Source organism: Dromiciops gliroides, chromosome 5 (genome assembly GCF_019393635.1).
Source record: "Dromiciops gliroides isolate mDroGli1 chromosome 5, mDroGli1.pri, whole genome shotgun sequence".
In the NCBI taxonomy this organism is placed as follows: Eukaryota; Metazoa; Chordata; class Mammalia; order Microbiotheria; family Microbiotheriidae; genus Dromiciops; species Dromiciops gliroides.
Genome location: NC_057865.1, coordinates 148,265,235 through 148,282,089, shown reverse-complemented (window position 1 = coordinate 148,282,089; position 16,855 = coordinate 148,265,235). Strand labels below are relative to the sequence as shown.

General features: G+C 36.2%; 1 protein-coding gene across 4 annotated transcripts in view; it reads right to left on the bottom strand.

Annotated features, from left to right (window-relative positions):
- Positions 1 to 16,855, bottom strand: part of RELN (reelin) — a 577,995-nt gene that overhangs the window by 288,868 nt on the left and 272,272 nt on the right. For all 4 annotated transcript variants that reach the window (XM_043965756.1, XM_043965757.1, XM_043965754.1 and 1 more), the window contains exon 8: positions 15,178 to 15,229. In XM_043965756.1, coding sequence (XP_043821691.1) covers positions 15,178 to 15,229 — 52 coding nt within the window. The remainder of the gene's footprint in view (positions 1 to 15,177; positions 15,230 to 16,855) is intronic.

Genomic DNA, 16,855 nt, shown 5'->3' with positions numbered 1-16,855 from the left:
AATAATGGCATCATGTGATTGTAAAATCTAATCCAATTCATTTTTTCAGATAAAGAAACTAAACCTAGAGAGATCGGCTTGTCCAATGTCCCATGGGATTGTTATTATTCCGGTATTTGCTTCTGATCCCCTCTATTAATAAAGAAAAAGAGCTAATGAATGGCATCTGAAGTTTTCTAGAGATGTATGCATTATTTCATCTTGATTTGAAGGCATTCTTTTGTACTAAGCACAGGCCTCTTTTCAACAAACTGGAGCAGAAACAATCCAAGGAAATATTTCCCTCCTGGGGGCTCACAAGTATTCAAGTGTTGCCTGGAGGAAGCTCTTTCTTCATAGCTGTCTCTCAAAAATAACTCTTCTTTCTCCCTCTCCACTCAACCCATACCCCTGAGTCTCTGAAGAAGGAAGAAACCGATCAGGTAGAATTTATAGAAGGGGGGAAACGCTCCCAGAAATCACATCCCTGGATGTAATAGAAGAGTCAATAACTACCAAAGACTCAGAGAGAGGCTGGAAAGAGCCCTGCTGGGAATTCTAGAATCATAAGCACTACTTCCGTCATCACTCAACTCTTAGACCTCAGAGATACAGATAGTGTTTGAAGTGCAAGAAAAGACAGAGTATGATATATGATGATCATAAACTTAGAAGATGGAGGTTATCAGCCAACTTGGAACTTCCACTTACTACAGTCTCAAATTCTCAAAGGATTCACACATTCTTCCATCTTTTCAAGGCATACAAATAGGGGACAATGCATTTAACTTAAGTTGATAGGAAATGGAAAGAGGGAAGCTGAAATTGGGCAAACGGTGGGAGAACCCTCCTGAGAAACTTAAAAAAGCAAAGCTTGTCGACATTCATGGGATATTGTGTGCTCCTCCAGAAGATGGAGGACTGAGTTGCTCTTATGTTAATATTTAACAACAACAACAAAAAGGCTGAGCTGGACAGCCTGAAGGTATCGGTTTAAAAGCTAGATATGACAATTAGATTGTTTTTGGTGGTAGAGACCTATTATTTCATTGGTCTTGGGAACTTCTGATGAGGAAATTCCTTCAACCAATGCAGATGCCTACCTGCTCTGTACCAGATAGTTTGAGATGGTTGACTGGGTCACTGAGAGGTTAAAAAACTTTCCCAAGGACACAAAGTCAGTATGTATCAGAGGCAGCCATACAACCTTCCAATGTGTGCAACTTTAGGGGCAGCGTGGCAGGACAGAATGAGCACTGGGCTTGGAGATCAGAAAGACTGGTGTTCAAAGCCAACCTCTGATATTTATTTGCCATGTGACCACGAGAAAGTAATTTAATCTCTTCAAGCCTCAGCTTCCTCATCTGTAAAATGAAGCATAATAATATTTTTTTATTTTTAAATTTTTTAAATTTTTGGTGAGGCAATTGGGGTTAAGTGACTTGCTCAGGGTCACACAGCTAGTAAGTGCTAAGTGTCTGAGGTCGGATTTGAACTCAGGTCCTCCTGACTCCAGGGCTGGTGCTCTATCCACTGTGCCATCTAGCTGCCCCTCATAATAATATTTTTAACATGTGTCTCAGGGGGTTGTTGTGAGGATCAAAGTGAGATAATGTATGCAAAACATCGTAAACCTTGTTGTCAATTGTTATGGAGGAATATATTAACTGTGGTCCCTGATGTTTTATTAAAGAGAGGAGAGGCTGGGTTGGCATCCCATTGTAACGACTCTAGTTCAACTTGTTATACAGTAGACACATTATGCTCCACCCAGTAGATTGTAAGCTCTTTGTAGGCAAGGACTCTTATTTTTTGTCTTTGATTCTTCAGTACCTAGCACAGTCTCTTGCACATACTAGACACTTAAATTTGTTGATTTTGATCGTTATTGCTATTGGATGTTTCAAAGATATCTCAAACTCCACATGTCCAAAACAGAACTCATTATCTTTCCCCCAACCCCTCTCCTCTTCCAAATGTCATTCTTTCTGTCAAGTGTGGCCCTCTCCTTACATCCAGGGTGTCAGCTTCTTAACCTTGGCTTTATCCTGGACTCCCCACTCTCCCTAACCTCACATTCGATCCATCGATATATACTGCTATTTTTTCACACATTATCCTTTGCATTCAAATATATTCTTTCTCTTTATTCACACAGCTACCACCTCAGTTCGTGTCCCTAGCATTTCTCTCTCAGACTTTTCCAATATCCTAACTGGTTTCTTTGACTCAAAATCTCTTTCCTTCCTTACCACCTTCCCTACCCAGTCCACCCTACATACTTATGCCAAAGTAATTTAATTTGAGCACCGTTTCTCTCTTACTCAACTAACTTTGGTAGCTTCCTTTTGCCTATAGATAACATATAAGCTTCTATGTTTAGCTCTCAGAGCCCTGCACAAATTGCCTCCAACCTAGCTTTCCCAATGTATTAGAAAGTACTCCTGCTACCATAACCCTTGTATGAGCCAGCTAAAGTGGCCTTTTCTGTTCTTTACATACAACAACCTGTTTCTTGGTACTGGAATGCATGCCTCGGGGCACACTTCCTCTTTATCTCTACTTCATTAAGTCTCTTTCTTAGGATTCAGTTTAGTTACCATCTTCTGATCCCCTTCCCTGATCCCCCCAAATGACAGTGCCCTCTCCTCCAAATCATCTTGTACCCAATTACTTTGTATTAAATATAAGCTTCCTTCCTAATAGGGGATATACAAATGATGCACATATATAAACTTTATATTTTATAGACATATATAAATGCATACCTATATATAATATAGGTGCTTATTATCTCCCCCATAAGAATATAAGGTCATTGATAAGAGGTATTGTTTCATTCTTTACCATTTAATTTCCAGCACCTAACATACTAATTGTTACATAGTAGGTACCTAAAAATACTTATTGATTAAATGATTAATGCCAGCTGGGTGACATAGTAGCTAGAGTACCAGACCTGAAGGCAGGAAGACTCATCTTCCTGAGTTCAAATTCAGTCTCAGACACTTACTAGCTGTGTGACCCTGGGCAAGTCATTTAACTCTATTTGCCTCAGTTTTCTCATCTGTAAAATGAGCTGGAGAAAGAAACGGCAAACCACCCCAGCATCTTTGCCTAAATGAGGTCATAAAGAGTCGGACACAATCAAAACCACAGAACAATAAGTGATTCATTATTTCTTCTTTAAATGATTGACATGACTTTTTTCCTTCTTGCCCTTTCCTCAATATTGTATTAAAATAGACAATTTTAGAACTACTGAGTTCAAATGGTGGTATAGTGAAAAGAAGAAAGGCCAGAGAGTCAGTAAATCTAGATTTTCCTCCTACTCTTCTATGAATTAGGAACATAATTAAAAGCAAAGTTGTTTCAATTTTCTGGATCTTGGTTTCCTTATGTATAAAATGGTAGAGGAAGGAGGATGGCAGGATTAGATGGCTAATATTATAACCATGTAATCAGGTGCCTACCAGTTTGACAATCTAAGAGCTATGGAAAAAGTCCAAGGGAATGTGTCCCCAAAGGCCGATTTTACCCATACATAGATTGTAAAGTCCCTTTCCAGTCAAAAATCTCATGATTAGATGATCCTATGAGCACAACTCCCTATCAATTATCTATGAATTTATAGATGGGTCATAATCTGTGCTGGTGAATTGAGTTCCTCATTTTGATAGAAGCAATCTATATTTGAGCAGAATAGATCTTAGTATGTTCCACTGAAAGAATTTACCTGTGTTTGGTGGCAAACACTCTCCAAAAGGAAAGGAATGTGTCCAATAGGAAATTTTGTGCTTAGTCTTATGTCAGATCATATCCTGAGGCAAAAGAAGATAGATGCTAATTGCTAACAGTAGAAATTCTACCCCTCCCCAACCCGCTGCCGCCCGCGCGCCCAACTCTCTATCACTGCTCTTTCTGGGTAAAACCATGTCCACGGTACAAACGCTGCAATTTCAGTATATGACTACTTTGGCCCCAGATCCAACAACAGTCAGATTCACAGAACACACAGAGACAGCACGTGTTTCTTTGTTGAAATTCAGAGGATATGGCTACAAGGCAGCAATCTGAGTTCATGGGTGAGAAATGGGGGGAAAAATTGGTTACTGAATCATGCTAATGCTTTGTGGCAGCATGGCTTTGCAGTTTCAGGATGCTTCTTAGTCCCATGTGGCAAGTTGGGAATTCTAGCTGAAAGGAGCCCAAAGACACCACTTTCACAAAGAATAACTCCATTCCACATGAGAGGAAATCTGAGAATGGTTCTTTGATCTGTCAATAGGAAATGAATTCAACTTTAGAGCAGGCTACAAAATATGATCAGGTTGAAACAAATCACTGTTACTTTAGCAAGAATCGGCCATTTGCAGGAAGCAATACGTCCATAGTTTTTCATCAGTCCAAATTATAAAAGTACCAGTTGGTGTTACTTGCATGTGGCAATTTGGTGTTTATGCCTACAGCAATACTTAATGCTCATGGGCAGGTGAGGGGGAGTCGATTGGGAAAATTCAACAAATTCATAACTAAAGAAAAAAGAATGAAAGGTCATGTTTTTGAAAAGAGGATCATAGTAAGGTAATGAAACCTTAGTTGAAACCTTTCATTGTAAATTGGTTTCAAGGATCTAAAGACTTCAAATGGAGAAGAACTGCAAAAACCATAAAATAACAGCACTATACCAAAACATACTTCCCTTTTCATTTTAAAATAATATTATATATGTTATAAATTCCAGTTTTCAAAAACCATTACTATCCATCCTATTTTTTTTAAAGCAAGGCAGCAGTAGTGAGATGTTTCTGCATTTGTTGACTTTTTAAGTCAAGAAGTTACAAAATTTTTAGCATTCAGAAATTTTTTTCCATTTTCCATTGTTTACAATAGAATATAACCAAGAGTTGGATAGCAAAAGGCAGGTAGGTGGCTCAGTGGTTATAGTGCTAGATCTAAAGTCATGAAGACCTGAGTTTGCATGTGACCATAGCCATTTACTAGCTTTGTGATTATGGTCAAGTCACTTCATCTTTTTCTGCCTCAGCTTCCTCTTCTGTAAAGTAAGTATAATACTAGTCCCTACCTCTCAGAGTTGTTGTGAGGATAAAATGAGAGAATATTTGTAAAATGCTTTGGAAACCTTAAGGTGCTATAGAAATGCTAATCATTATTACTATTAGAAGTATAAGATCATATATTATTAGAGGCATAAAAATATTACTGGTGAAATCCATCAAGAGTAAGGTAGTGAAGCAGAAAAAATTGTTTAGTGACACGTTTAATTTAATAACTTCATAAACATCTCTTGCCACAGTTAGGTCTTAGAAATTTGACATTTGAATCATGCACCCATGAATAGTCATCTTATATTTAATTCTGTATCACTCAGGTGCTTTCCTAGCAAAAAAAAATCAAACTTACTCAGTTAGATCTTTGGATTTGTGACAAATTGTACTTAGAGGATCTAAAATCAACCAATGTACTCATGCTCCTCTTCCTTCTCACCTACTTCTTGGTCCTCAAACATCCAACATGTGTGAAAGCTTCAACCTCCAAAAACACATTTCAAAAAAGCAAAGCATTTTATTTCACATAGTCATTTCCACTTCCAGTTACAGCCAATGGTCCCCTTCTTCAGGGACCAATTTTTCTTCAGTGTATGACTCTTCCAAACTGTGCTCCAAACTGCCTCAAAATTCTTGACTTTTGGGTGATTTACTATGGATTAATACTCAGCTGCAGTATCTCCATCAAAGTATGTGCTCCTCAGAATGAAAATATGAACCATTTAATTCTATAAAATTTCCTTATCAGCAATCCAAATAACAGGATTAGGGCTTTCTTTCTCCAGCATTTAAACATTTTGTCCATTTTCTCCTTAAAACTCATTTCTGTTTTGGCATTTATTGATAATAAAATTTTGTGGTCCCCCCTTGGGTGACTGTTCTTTCTTTTACCTTGTTTATGTAGACATTTCCTAATTTTCAGTCTTCATTCCTCTCTTTTCTTATATTCTCTCTTTTTCTACTCTCATAGCTTCAATCATTACTTTCTCCTGAATTCCAGTCTGCATCTCAAGCTAGCCCTTAGGTATTTCAGATTGAGATCCACCCAGTATAAAATATCTAAAACCAAGTTGATCAATTTCCTTTAAACATCAGTTCTAAGTCTTGGCTTTACTGTTAATGGTACCAACATTTGCTCATTTTCAAACCTAGGTTGAAAACTTCAATAATTTTTAACTTCTCCTGTTCCCCTTTTTATCTCTTCATTTCACCATTTAGTCAATTTCCAAATCCCACTACAATGTCTCATGGAGATTCCTTCCTTTCCATTCCCAATGCTAACACCTTAACTCAGGCTTTTACCACTTCACACTTTTCCCTCTTAATATGCCTCTTGACCATCAATCAACCTATATAACACTGCCAGCTTAATCTTTTTCAAATAAGGCTTTTATTGTGTCATTGTCACTGTTTTCAGGACACCATTACAATCTCCTTACCACAACTTTTCATCTACTCCGTAATCAGCCTCTCAAACTAACATTTCAGTCTTCTCTTACTATACTCCTTTAAGAATCATCAATTACTACTTTGCATTCTCTTGTCTCAGTCATTTTACTCACCCTCTTCTTCTTGCCTGCTCAAATCTTCCTTCCTCCATGAAGCCTTCTTTGACTTTCCTAGCCAGAACTTATTTCTCTTCTCAAAACCCCAAGTTTTTTTTATTGTGCATCTCTATTTTAAGATACGGGTTTGGTTGTATTCTGTATGTAGAATATTTCCTTATCTGTCTAACTCTGAATCGATTGCCTTTTTGATATTTCAGACTGGATGTCTGAGAGACACTGCAAACTCAGTTTATCCAAAAGAGACTTCATCATCTTTTCCCCCCAAACTATGTCTCTTCCAAATTTATCTATTTTTACTGAAGAAACCTCATTTCCTTCTATTTTACATCACTACTCTTCCAGTCTACCAGGTTTGTAACTTATCACACATTACCAGTAAGTTACCAAATCTTACAGTTCCTCCTTCCACAAAATCTCTTCTATCCGGCTTCTTCTCCCTAATAGCCTTGCTTCCATCTTGGTTCAGGCCTTCACTATCTCTTGGCTAGATTATTACAATGGCACTCTAATGGAGGTCTCCTTGTTTTGAGTCTCTCCTCACCCCACACAGCTGCCATAGTAATTTCTTTAAATCACATGTCTTAGCATATCACTTCATAATACTTCTGTTTGGCCTTTAAATTCTTTTATTATCTGACCCCAACCAATATTTGCATTCCTATTATACATTACTCTCATTTCTGTACTCTGAAGTCCAGCCAAATAGCTCCTCTCTCTGTTCTTCACACAGGACATTCCAATCTCCCTAGCCTATAACTTCACACTTACCATCCTCTATAACTTGAATATAATTTCTCCTTGTTGTTGTTCAGTCATTTCTGACTCTTTATGGCCCCATTTGGGGTTTTATTGGTGAAGACACTGGAGTGGTTTGCCATTTCCTTCGCCAACTCATTTTAAAGATGAGAAGTGAGGCAAACAAGGGTAAGTGATTTGCCCAGGGTCATATAGATAGTGTCTGAGGCCAGATTTTTAACTTGGGTCTTTCTGACTCTAGGCTGGGTGCCTTATCCACTGTGCTTCCTAGCTGCCCAATCTTTTAATATCAACACTAAAATATTATTGTATATAATGAGCACTAAAAACCTCTACATCCTTAACTAAAGTCCTAATTTGATGGCTTATTGTGTTGAAGATAATCTCTTATCTTAAAGCTATCCTAGTGGATTTAAAGTATCTGGTAAAAGCTTTAAAAACATTCCTCTTGGTGGCTGATATATTTATGACCCTCTTAACTAGAGGCCCATTAGCAGAGGGACAGACACCAGTCAATTCTATGGCACTCCACAAAACTATTTACTAAGTCATGGTAGAATTACATTCTGCAGCCATGGAAGATGTGACTACTCACATCATGAATCACAAGTTTATAGCTGGATAAGATCCAAAAGCCCATTTAGTCCAAGCTCCTCATTAAAAGAATAGAAATGAGGGGCAGCTAGGTGGCACAGTAGATAAAGCGCTGGTCCTGGATTCAGGAGGACTTGAGTTCAAATCTAGCCTCAGACAATTGACACTAGCAAGTCACTTAACCCCGACTGCCTCACAAAAAAAGAATAGAAATGAAAACCCTGAGAACTTAGGAGAACCCAGGTTCTCTGACTCCAAAATTAGGTCTCTTTCCACTATTCCTTAATTCTACATGCCACAGAAAATGACTGAGCTTTAGAGTACAGAATTACAAAATGATAACTGTGTTATTTTCTCTTTTATAAATCATCCTAAAAAAGGAAGCATATAATGGATTAACTTCAGGATGATGAAGAAGAAGGGAATACTTGATTTTAATTTGTTGCAATCTTTTATTTATAAACCACAGATTTGAGACTAGAAAGGTCCTTCGAGGTTATCAACATCTTTTTTCTTTCAGAGAAGGAAATTGATTTGCCCAAGGTTATACAGGTGCTTTGGACTCTGGTCACCTGGTTCTAAAGCCAACATATCTTCTACTAAATAACTCAATAGTGTTATCTTTTTATATTGTTGAGAGCAATTATTACTTTTTGTTAACATATTTCTTTGAAGATCAGAATATTTAGATTTAAAGGAATTTTACTTTGATATATTTTATGTTCAAGAATCTTATGTTCAAATAAAATATTTATTTAACTTCTCAAAACATATGTTTCAAACTAATTTTGCCATTAAAAATTTGTGAACCTTCAGAAGTTTGATTTAGATTTAGTTTGAACTCGAGCCATGGGGGTTTTGGTCCATCTCTTACTGATGGATTTTCATGTTTCTAGGAAAAATTTCTACTATTTCATCATAAATCCTCCAAGGAACTGCTCACTCAGCATGGAAAGTTGGTGTTTTTTTTAAAAAAAAAATGGACGTCAACCTTTGAAATAGATTTCTATGGATCCACAGAGGAAATGGGTAGTAATTCACACTATGTCAAGGAGTAGTCAACATTTCCTCTTCTTTCTCCCTGAATTATCTATATTTAAAGAATTGAGAGAGTTTTGCTCTATTGAATAAAGGTCTAAGTAATTAAATTGTTTATGAATGAGGCTCAGAGGAGGCTCTGCTGTAAGCACTGCATGAAAAAATATCATTTATAATAGACAGGACATTCAATACGGTAAACTGAAAATGAAAGTTCAATTTCCCTAGGTGTGTGTGTATGGAGAGAGGGAAGAGAAAGGGGGAGGGTCAGAGAAAGAGGGGGAGGGAGAAGGAGAGGGAAAGGGGAAATGAAAGAGAGGGGGAGGGAGGTAAAGGGAGAGAAGTGTGGAGGAGGAAGATGAGGGGAGGGGGAAAGGGAGACAGAGGAAGGAACAGGGAAAGGGAATGAACGAAAGAGGGAGAGGAGAAAAAGAGGAAGAGAAAGGGGGAAGGAGGGATGCAGAGGGAAAATAGGGGGTGGAGAAAAGAAGAAAGGAGAGGCAGGGGAAGAGAAAAAGAAGGGGAGAGGGAAGAAAGGGGGGAGGGAGACACAGACAGACAGACACAGAAAATGCTATTTCGAATCCAAAAAATGTTATTTCAACTTTTTAACCTTTTAGGTTTTTTTTTAAACTTTCTGGATATTTAATATGTACTGATTAATTCTAAGTCTTCTCAGTGACTTCTTAGTGGAGTATACACAATTTTTTTTCTAAGACAATTCAGAGACAAAGAAAGAAATACTCATTTCATCTCTGAAGATGTGAAAACCATAGAAATTCTGCCTCTTCATTAACCCACCAAAGAAAAATCTAAGTGTCTGGAATAACTGAGGTTAAAGTCCAGAAAATAAAAATTACTCTCTATTTCTACAAGTTGCAGACAAACACTAGATAAATACTAATGATTTACTAGATTTAAAAATCATGAGTCAACAAACTCATGAATGTTACAGGCAGTTTTTAACTCTGCTGACCTCAAAGTAAGAATTATTTATTAGATATGTATCTCCCAATAATTTTCCTTCCCTGGTAACTTTTGTATTTGACTAAAGTCCAGAAAACCTTCCAGGGCTTTTATTATCCTTTTTCAAAATAGAGCAAAATTTAATAAACTGTGCAACAGATTGGAATCAGACCTGTGTTCAATTTCTAACTTGTAAGAATTTTGTAATCACATCTTGTGAATATTGTAATCACATCTTGATTTCTATAAGTTCTGTGTTTACTCCAATCAATTTATATCAGTCCAGCCATGTGACTTTGTATAAGTCATTTAACTTCTCTAATAATCCTTATCTTTAAAATGAGAATAAACGGGAGAGAAAATGAGGTTATTATCTACCTCAAATGGTTGCAAATTTAAAGAATTTCAGTGTTATAAAATATCTCAAAATTCAAACATCTCTTAATTCAACCCTTCCTGAATCAGGGATGCCCTCTGATGAGTCGTCATCTAGCCTATCCTTAAGGACCTCCAGTAATGGGGAAATCACCCCTGAGGCAGTACTTTTGACAGCTCTCAAGGTTAGGATGGTTTTCTATATATTGTGCTAGAATAGTTCCCATTGTAACTTCTACAGTTGTTTCTAGTTTGGTCTTCTACACAGGTGGGGAGGTAGGGAGGGGGTGGAGAAGGGAGGTGGAAAAAACCCTTTAATTCCTCTTTCACATGAGGACTCTTCATACTTGGATGACATCTATCCTGTCTCTCCCCCACAAATCTCTTCTCCAAGCAAAACATTCTCAGTTTCTTTATGTTATCCATGTATTCTGTGATTTCCAGTATTTCATTATCCTAGTTACCCACCTCCAAACAAAGAAGATTAAGTGATATGATATACTTAAAATGATACTTAAATGTAAGCTATAATATGATTGTGAGCATTGTAATCATCTCCTCATCTTTATCTTCTGAACAACACTTACTAAGCCTATATCACATCTTTCAGCATTTGATTATATATTATTCTACATGGCTCTTTTGAGAGTCGGCATGGTATACCATCAATAGAGAGGAAGTCTCAGAGTCAGGATGATGTGTGTTAAAGTCCTGATTCTGACATATATAAACCATGTGATTGGGCACTTCATTTCTCAGTATTCTTAAGCAACTCCTTAAAATTATAACTTATAGAAGAGTTGTCTACATGCATGGGTTGAGGCAATTTCCTAAGGACCATAAAAAAGGTTTTTTGTTGTTGTTGTTGTTGTTGTTTTTTAGTGAGGCAATTGGGGTTATGTGACTTGCCCAGGGTCACACAGCTAGTAAGTGTTAAGTGTCTGAGGCTGGATTTGAACTCAGGTACTCCTGACTCCAGGGCCTGTGCTCTATCCACTGTGCCACCTAGCTACCCCAAAGGGTTTTTTTTTTTTTGCATAAGTTTTACTTAAGTTGGTTGTAAATTCTCTAAGGTCAGGAATCATGTCTAAGTTCCTGTAGCAGTGCAGGGCACATTATAGGCACTATATGTAATGTAGGGAATTTCAACTTTCAAAAAGTATCTTAAATACCTTTTCTCCTAAATTTCATTGAGATATTGCACAATACTCATTTAAAAAAACAGTTGCAAGAGCATTTGAAACTAGTAGAAAATAAAAGGGTTCATTTAAAAACATATTTTAAAAAGTTCACTTAAAAGATACATTTCAGTAACAGGTCAAGCATTTTCTGGACACATATCTGGAAGGCATGGGGGGGCCTTTGTGGATTAAAGGTACAATTAAAAATTAAAGTGAAAGTATTTATAGTCATGGTGCAAAACTTATAGGATATTCATTTTTCCAATACAATAACAACTCAGTAAAGATTTTGACTTGTGGTTCTCTGTGCATAATTTTATCTTGTGCATATTTCATTTTGCAGGCTACTTTTATAATCTCCCATGTAATTATCCACATATATATGTGCATCATGAAAAATATATATTAAACATTGTTAAGTGCAAAGACATCTCATAAGAAGTCACAGTAAATGAAAGCTCTAACACATGTAAATGGTCATATTCAATCCCTGGTCATTTGCATGGAATTGAATTATTCCAAATTAAGCCAGGAAATAGAAATATTTTAATGGCTATATCCAATCCTCCTACACATGCTTTTTATATAAATCTCCAAGCTGAAGAATATAAACATAGCAATGACTAATTATTGTTGCTATTTTGGTATTTAGTTATGTAGGACACTTAAGGTTTATAAATGAATATGAAAATGTAATTATAGCAACTCTGGAATTGGGGTATTTGCATCAGTCTAGTCTTACTAGAATTAATATACATATGAGCACAATGATGATATTCTGGGTATTTTAGTTAAATAAAGCATTCTGGGGGAAATGTTGTTTATCATGCTACATTTACAATATGGCTCACTAATAACAATGTATGGTGCAATTTTTTTCTCCACCCACCTACTTCATCTGAACTGTTAAATTTTTATTTTAAGAAACAGTTTAACCCAATGCCTCACCCAACAGTTAAGAAAATCTTAGATTAATAAAATGCAATATTTTTTGTTGTCTCATTAATAGGAATAGCCAGGGCAGATACCTATTTTTCTTCTGAAGCTCTTAATAGAATAGGGCTTTTAAAATTCATTTGAATCGATTTTTTTCTCTCAGTGTTCTTGTGTTAATTATTCTTACTTAGCCTTATGATTTAAACCAATATTTTAAACAAAACAGTCTGCCTTATAGCTTAGTAAAATGATGGCACCCAGGCAGCTACGTGGCACAGTGGATAAAGCACCAGCCCTGGATTCAAGAGTTCAAAATCCTGAGTTCAAATCCAGCCTCAGACACTTGACACTTACTAGCTGTGTGACCCTGGGCAAGTCACTTAACCCCAATTGCCTCATAAAAAACCCAAAAAAAACACCAACAACCCCAAAACACACAAAAAACCAACAAAAAAATGATAGCGCCCTCCTTCCCCTGAGCCTTTCTTCAAGTCCCACCTCAATCTGTCCCTTATCAGCCCCTGATTCATCTATTCTCTCAGAAGCAGACCCTCCAATATGAAACAATTCAGTAAAATAAATCAGCAAAATAAAGCGGTTCTTCAGCCTCATCAAGAAATTGCCACCCATGTATCTGAGGCCTTTTAGCCACCTATAGGAAAGGATCTCAGCTCTTAAGATGTAAAACCCTATTTTGGAAAGTGTACATCTGCAGGTTAAAGTTATTCTCTAGCAATCTACCAATCCTCTGTATAGCAGAGGTATAGGGAAAGGGGTCTAGAACTTCCTCAATACTCGTCCTCTTGCATAGTACCAACTTGGAAATCAAGAGTGGGGTTGTTTTCTTCCTACTTTGAGAGGTCTTCAAAACAATATGACCTAAGTAAACAAATATGTACCCTATCTGGAAGTTAATAACTGTATGCTCCTGCAGATTCACTGAGAAAATCACATATAAAATGCCCATTAATAAATGCCAATGTCACAGTAAAATCTGTGATCTCATTGATATGGATATCCCCCTCTAAAATCCAGACTTTACAGAGATATTCAAGAAATGAGAGAATTAATAAAGCAATACAAAAAAAATTACCATAAGAAAGAATTCTTCAAATCACTAATAGGGAAGTTAAAATCAAACAACCCTGAGGTTTCATTCACATCACACCTAGCAAATTGGCAAAGGTGGCAAAAGACATAACTAATATTGCACAGATTGTGGAAAGATAGGTAAACAAATGTATTGTTGGAGGAGCTGTGAATTAGCATAAACATTTTGGAAAGCAATTTGGAATTCTTCAAATAAAGTGCCTAAAATGCCTATACCTTTTGATTCAGAGATTCCACTGCTAGGTAATACCCCCCCCCAAGGAGGTTACAGACAAAAAGAAAACTCTCTATACCCCAAAATATCTATAGATCATTTTTTGTTGTATTAAGGAAATGAAAATAAAGTAGATGTCCATAGATTGAAGGCTGGGTAGACAAATTGTAGCAACTGAATGTAATGGAATATTATTGTGCTACAGAGGAATACAGAGAACCATGGAAAGACCTGCATGAACTGATACAGAATGGAGTAAGCAGATTCAAGAAAACAATATACATACTGTCTGCAACAATTTATTTCAAAATAACCACTACAAAACAATTGAAAATGAATGTTGTAAACAAAAGATGAGAACTATCTTTACATGTAACGGAAAAAATAAAATACTTTATTAATTAAAAAAATAAAATGAATATTGTAAAATTATAAAGAACAAGGCTAGCTTACAAAAAGAGATATGAGAACATGCTTCCCTTTACTCCTTTGCTAGGGATAGTGCTAGGGTTCTGGGCTAGAAAGGACTATATAATGTCATTTTTTGAAATTGATTGGTTTTACTCAATTTTTTCTTTTCCTCTTTTTCATAAAAATACTTTCTTAGAAGGGCTAGCTCTCAGGGAGGGAGCAAGGAGAGGGATACAGCAGGGAAATTTAAGTGCTATCAACCAAATTAATTTTACAATAAATTCAAGTAATAATAATGAATTTGATACTGACTGGCTAATAGAAAAGATAAGCAAAAGAAATGAAATAATTAAGTGACTTTGAAAGTAATTTCCAAAATGATTCTCGTAGTTCATGTAGGAGTTTCTTGATCAATCAAGGAAGCATTTTTCACAAAAAAACCCTCATCAGATAATCTCAAGAAATACCATAATCTAGTTATCACTTAATTAACTACAGGTTAATTATATGCTTTGTTAATAATTATGGCTACAAAGTAAATTTAAATTGTCTTATTTCTACCTCCTAGCATCTCTCTTCCCCACTTCTTGTAACTGTATGCTTAAGGACTGTAAAATACTTAAATATTAATCTAAACAAAATACCTAGGAAAGTAACTACATTTTTGTTGATGAAAACATTTAATAGAGTACATTCAGATTATGTAGCACTTTAGAATCCTTGTGCCATTCTTTCATTCAGCTTCTACCAAGAAGTGTCAGTTTATAATAAATAACTACTCATAATATGATTTTCCTTAATAAAGTTTTACTGCTTAAGTTTCAACATCACCCTTATAATGTCATTGGTCCTCTTCAAGAATGCAAGATGAACAACAACAACTACTACTACTAGGATGCATCATGGTCTCTCTCCATTAGGACTGATAGGCTACAAAAACCCCCCAAGTTTTCAAAAGCTAAATTGACATAAATACTTACCAATAGAAAACTGAAGGACAGAAGCTGTTGTTGTATTAAGGCCAGCAGTAGTCTAGAGAAAGGAACATACAAAGATTAGAGATAAATAGAAAAGGACACAGAGAAAGGGAGGGGAAAATGAGTGAGGGAGAAAAAGAAAGCAACGAGACAAGAAATAGAGAAGAATATGGAGAGAAAGAAATCATTATTAGAACTATATTTAAGCATTTTTCTCTCACCATCTGTTTCTTTCTTTCAAAAGTGGTTTATGGTCAAGCTTAGGAACACAGAGTTATTCCATGTTACCCTGGGAGAAACAGCTATACGAACACTGGACTTAGGAACATTAATCATTTTCTCTGGTCTATTACTGCGTGTTTTGGTGCTATTGAGACCTACTGAACAGCAAAGGGGATGATGCAAAAAGGACCGTATATAGAAAATTATGTCAATGAACACAAACAGAATAATGGGCAATGGGATGGATATTTTTTCCTTTAAAAACACCTTTAGAAATGTACTTAAAAGTATCTTTAATTCTCCCCAACTTCATGAAAGAATAGTTAACACCATCCCACACTGATGACATGCTAACCTGCTTCAAAAGGTTTGCAGAAGTTAATCCATTTTTGTGTGTGTGTGTGTGAGGCAATTGGGGTTAAGTGACTTGCCCAGGGTCACACAGCTAGTAAGTGTCACGTGTCTGAGATTGGATTTGAACTCAGGGCCTCCTGACTCCAGGGCTGGTGCACTATTCACTGTGCCACCTAGCTGCCCCTAGTCCATCATTTTTAATGTCAGAATTATATTATAATATAGTACAATATTATATTATATTAACATTATAGTACAATATTAGAGCTTAATATTATACCAAGAATTTTGGAACAGCCTGTATGTAACTTAGGTTCCTCTAGTAATAAAAACAGGTCATAAATTGTAAATAGCAATAGTTGATAGACCACAAGTAGCTAACATGACCCAAAATTCTTTGAGAAGAGATACATCACCATAATTTGTTTGAAACTATCAAGATTTTGATTATTACTACAACTACAGGACTACTGTAAGTGGTACAAAAATTGTTACAATTCATTCATTCCATACAATCTATTCCAGTCAGGAATCCCAACTTATTCATAAAGTTTTGAATGAACATTCCTAATTCAAACATAAGATATTTTATGATAAATTCTTGGTTGTAAACCATAGAGAAGATCATTACTAATAGAAAAAAATACCAAGAAGATAGATAATTGATTATTTCTACACCATGTGAGTATGCTACCTTCCCTCACTAATATCCTTCTCTGATGCCTCATCACAGTGGGTGATGAGCCTAGGTTTTTGGAGGCTTTGCCAGCAGGGTAGAAGCTTTAATAGTTCTTTCTATGGTGTAATGGAATCAAGAATGGCCAGTGATAAATTTTGTGTTGTTTGAAGTCAGACTCAGTTACTTTGAGGAAAGAAAGGCTCATTTCTTGGTGGCATAGCAGATAAGGTGTTACACTTGGAGTCAGGAAGAAATGAGTTCAAATCTTCCCATGTGAACTTACTAGTTTATGACACAGAGTTTCACTTAAACACTTTTAAGCCTCAATTTCCTTATCTGTACAATGGGATGGTGTGTGTGTGTGTGTGTGTGTGTGTGTGTGTGTGTGTGTGTGTGTGTGTGTGTGTGAGTGTGATAAAAGCAGCT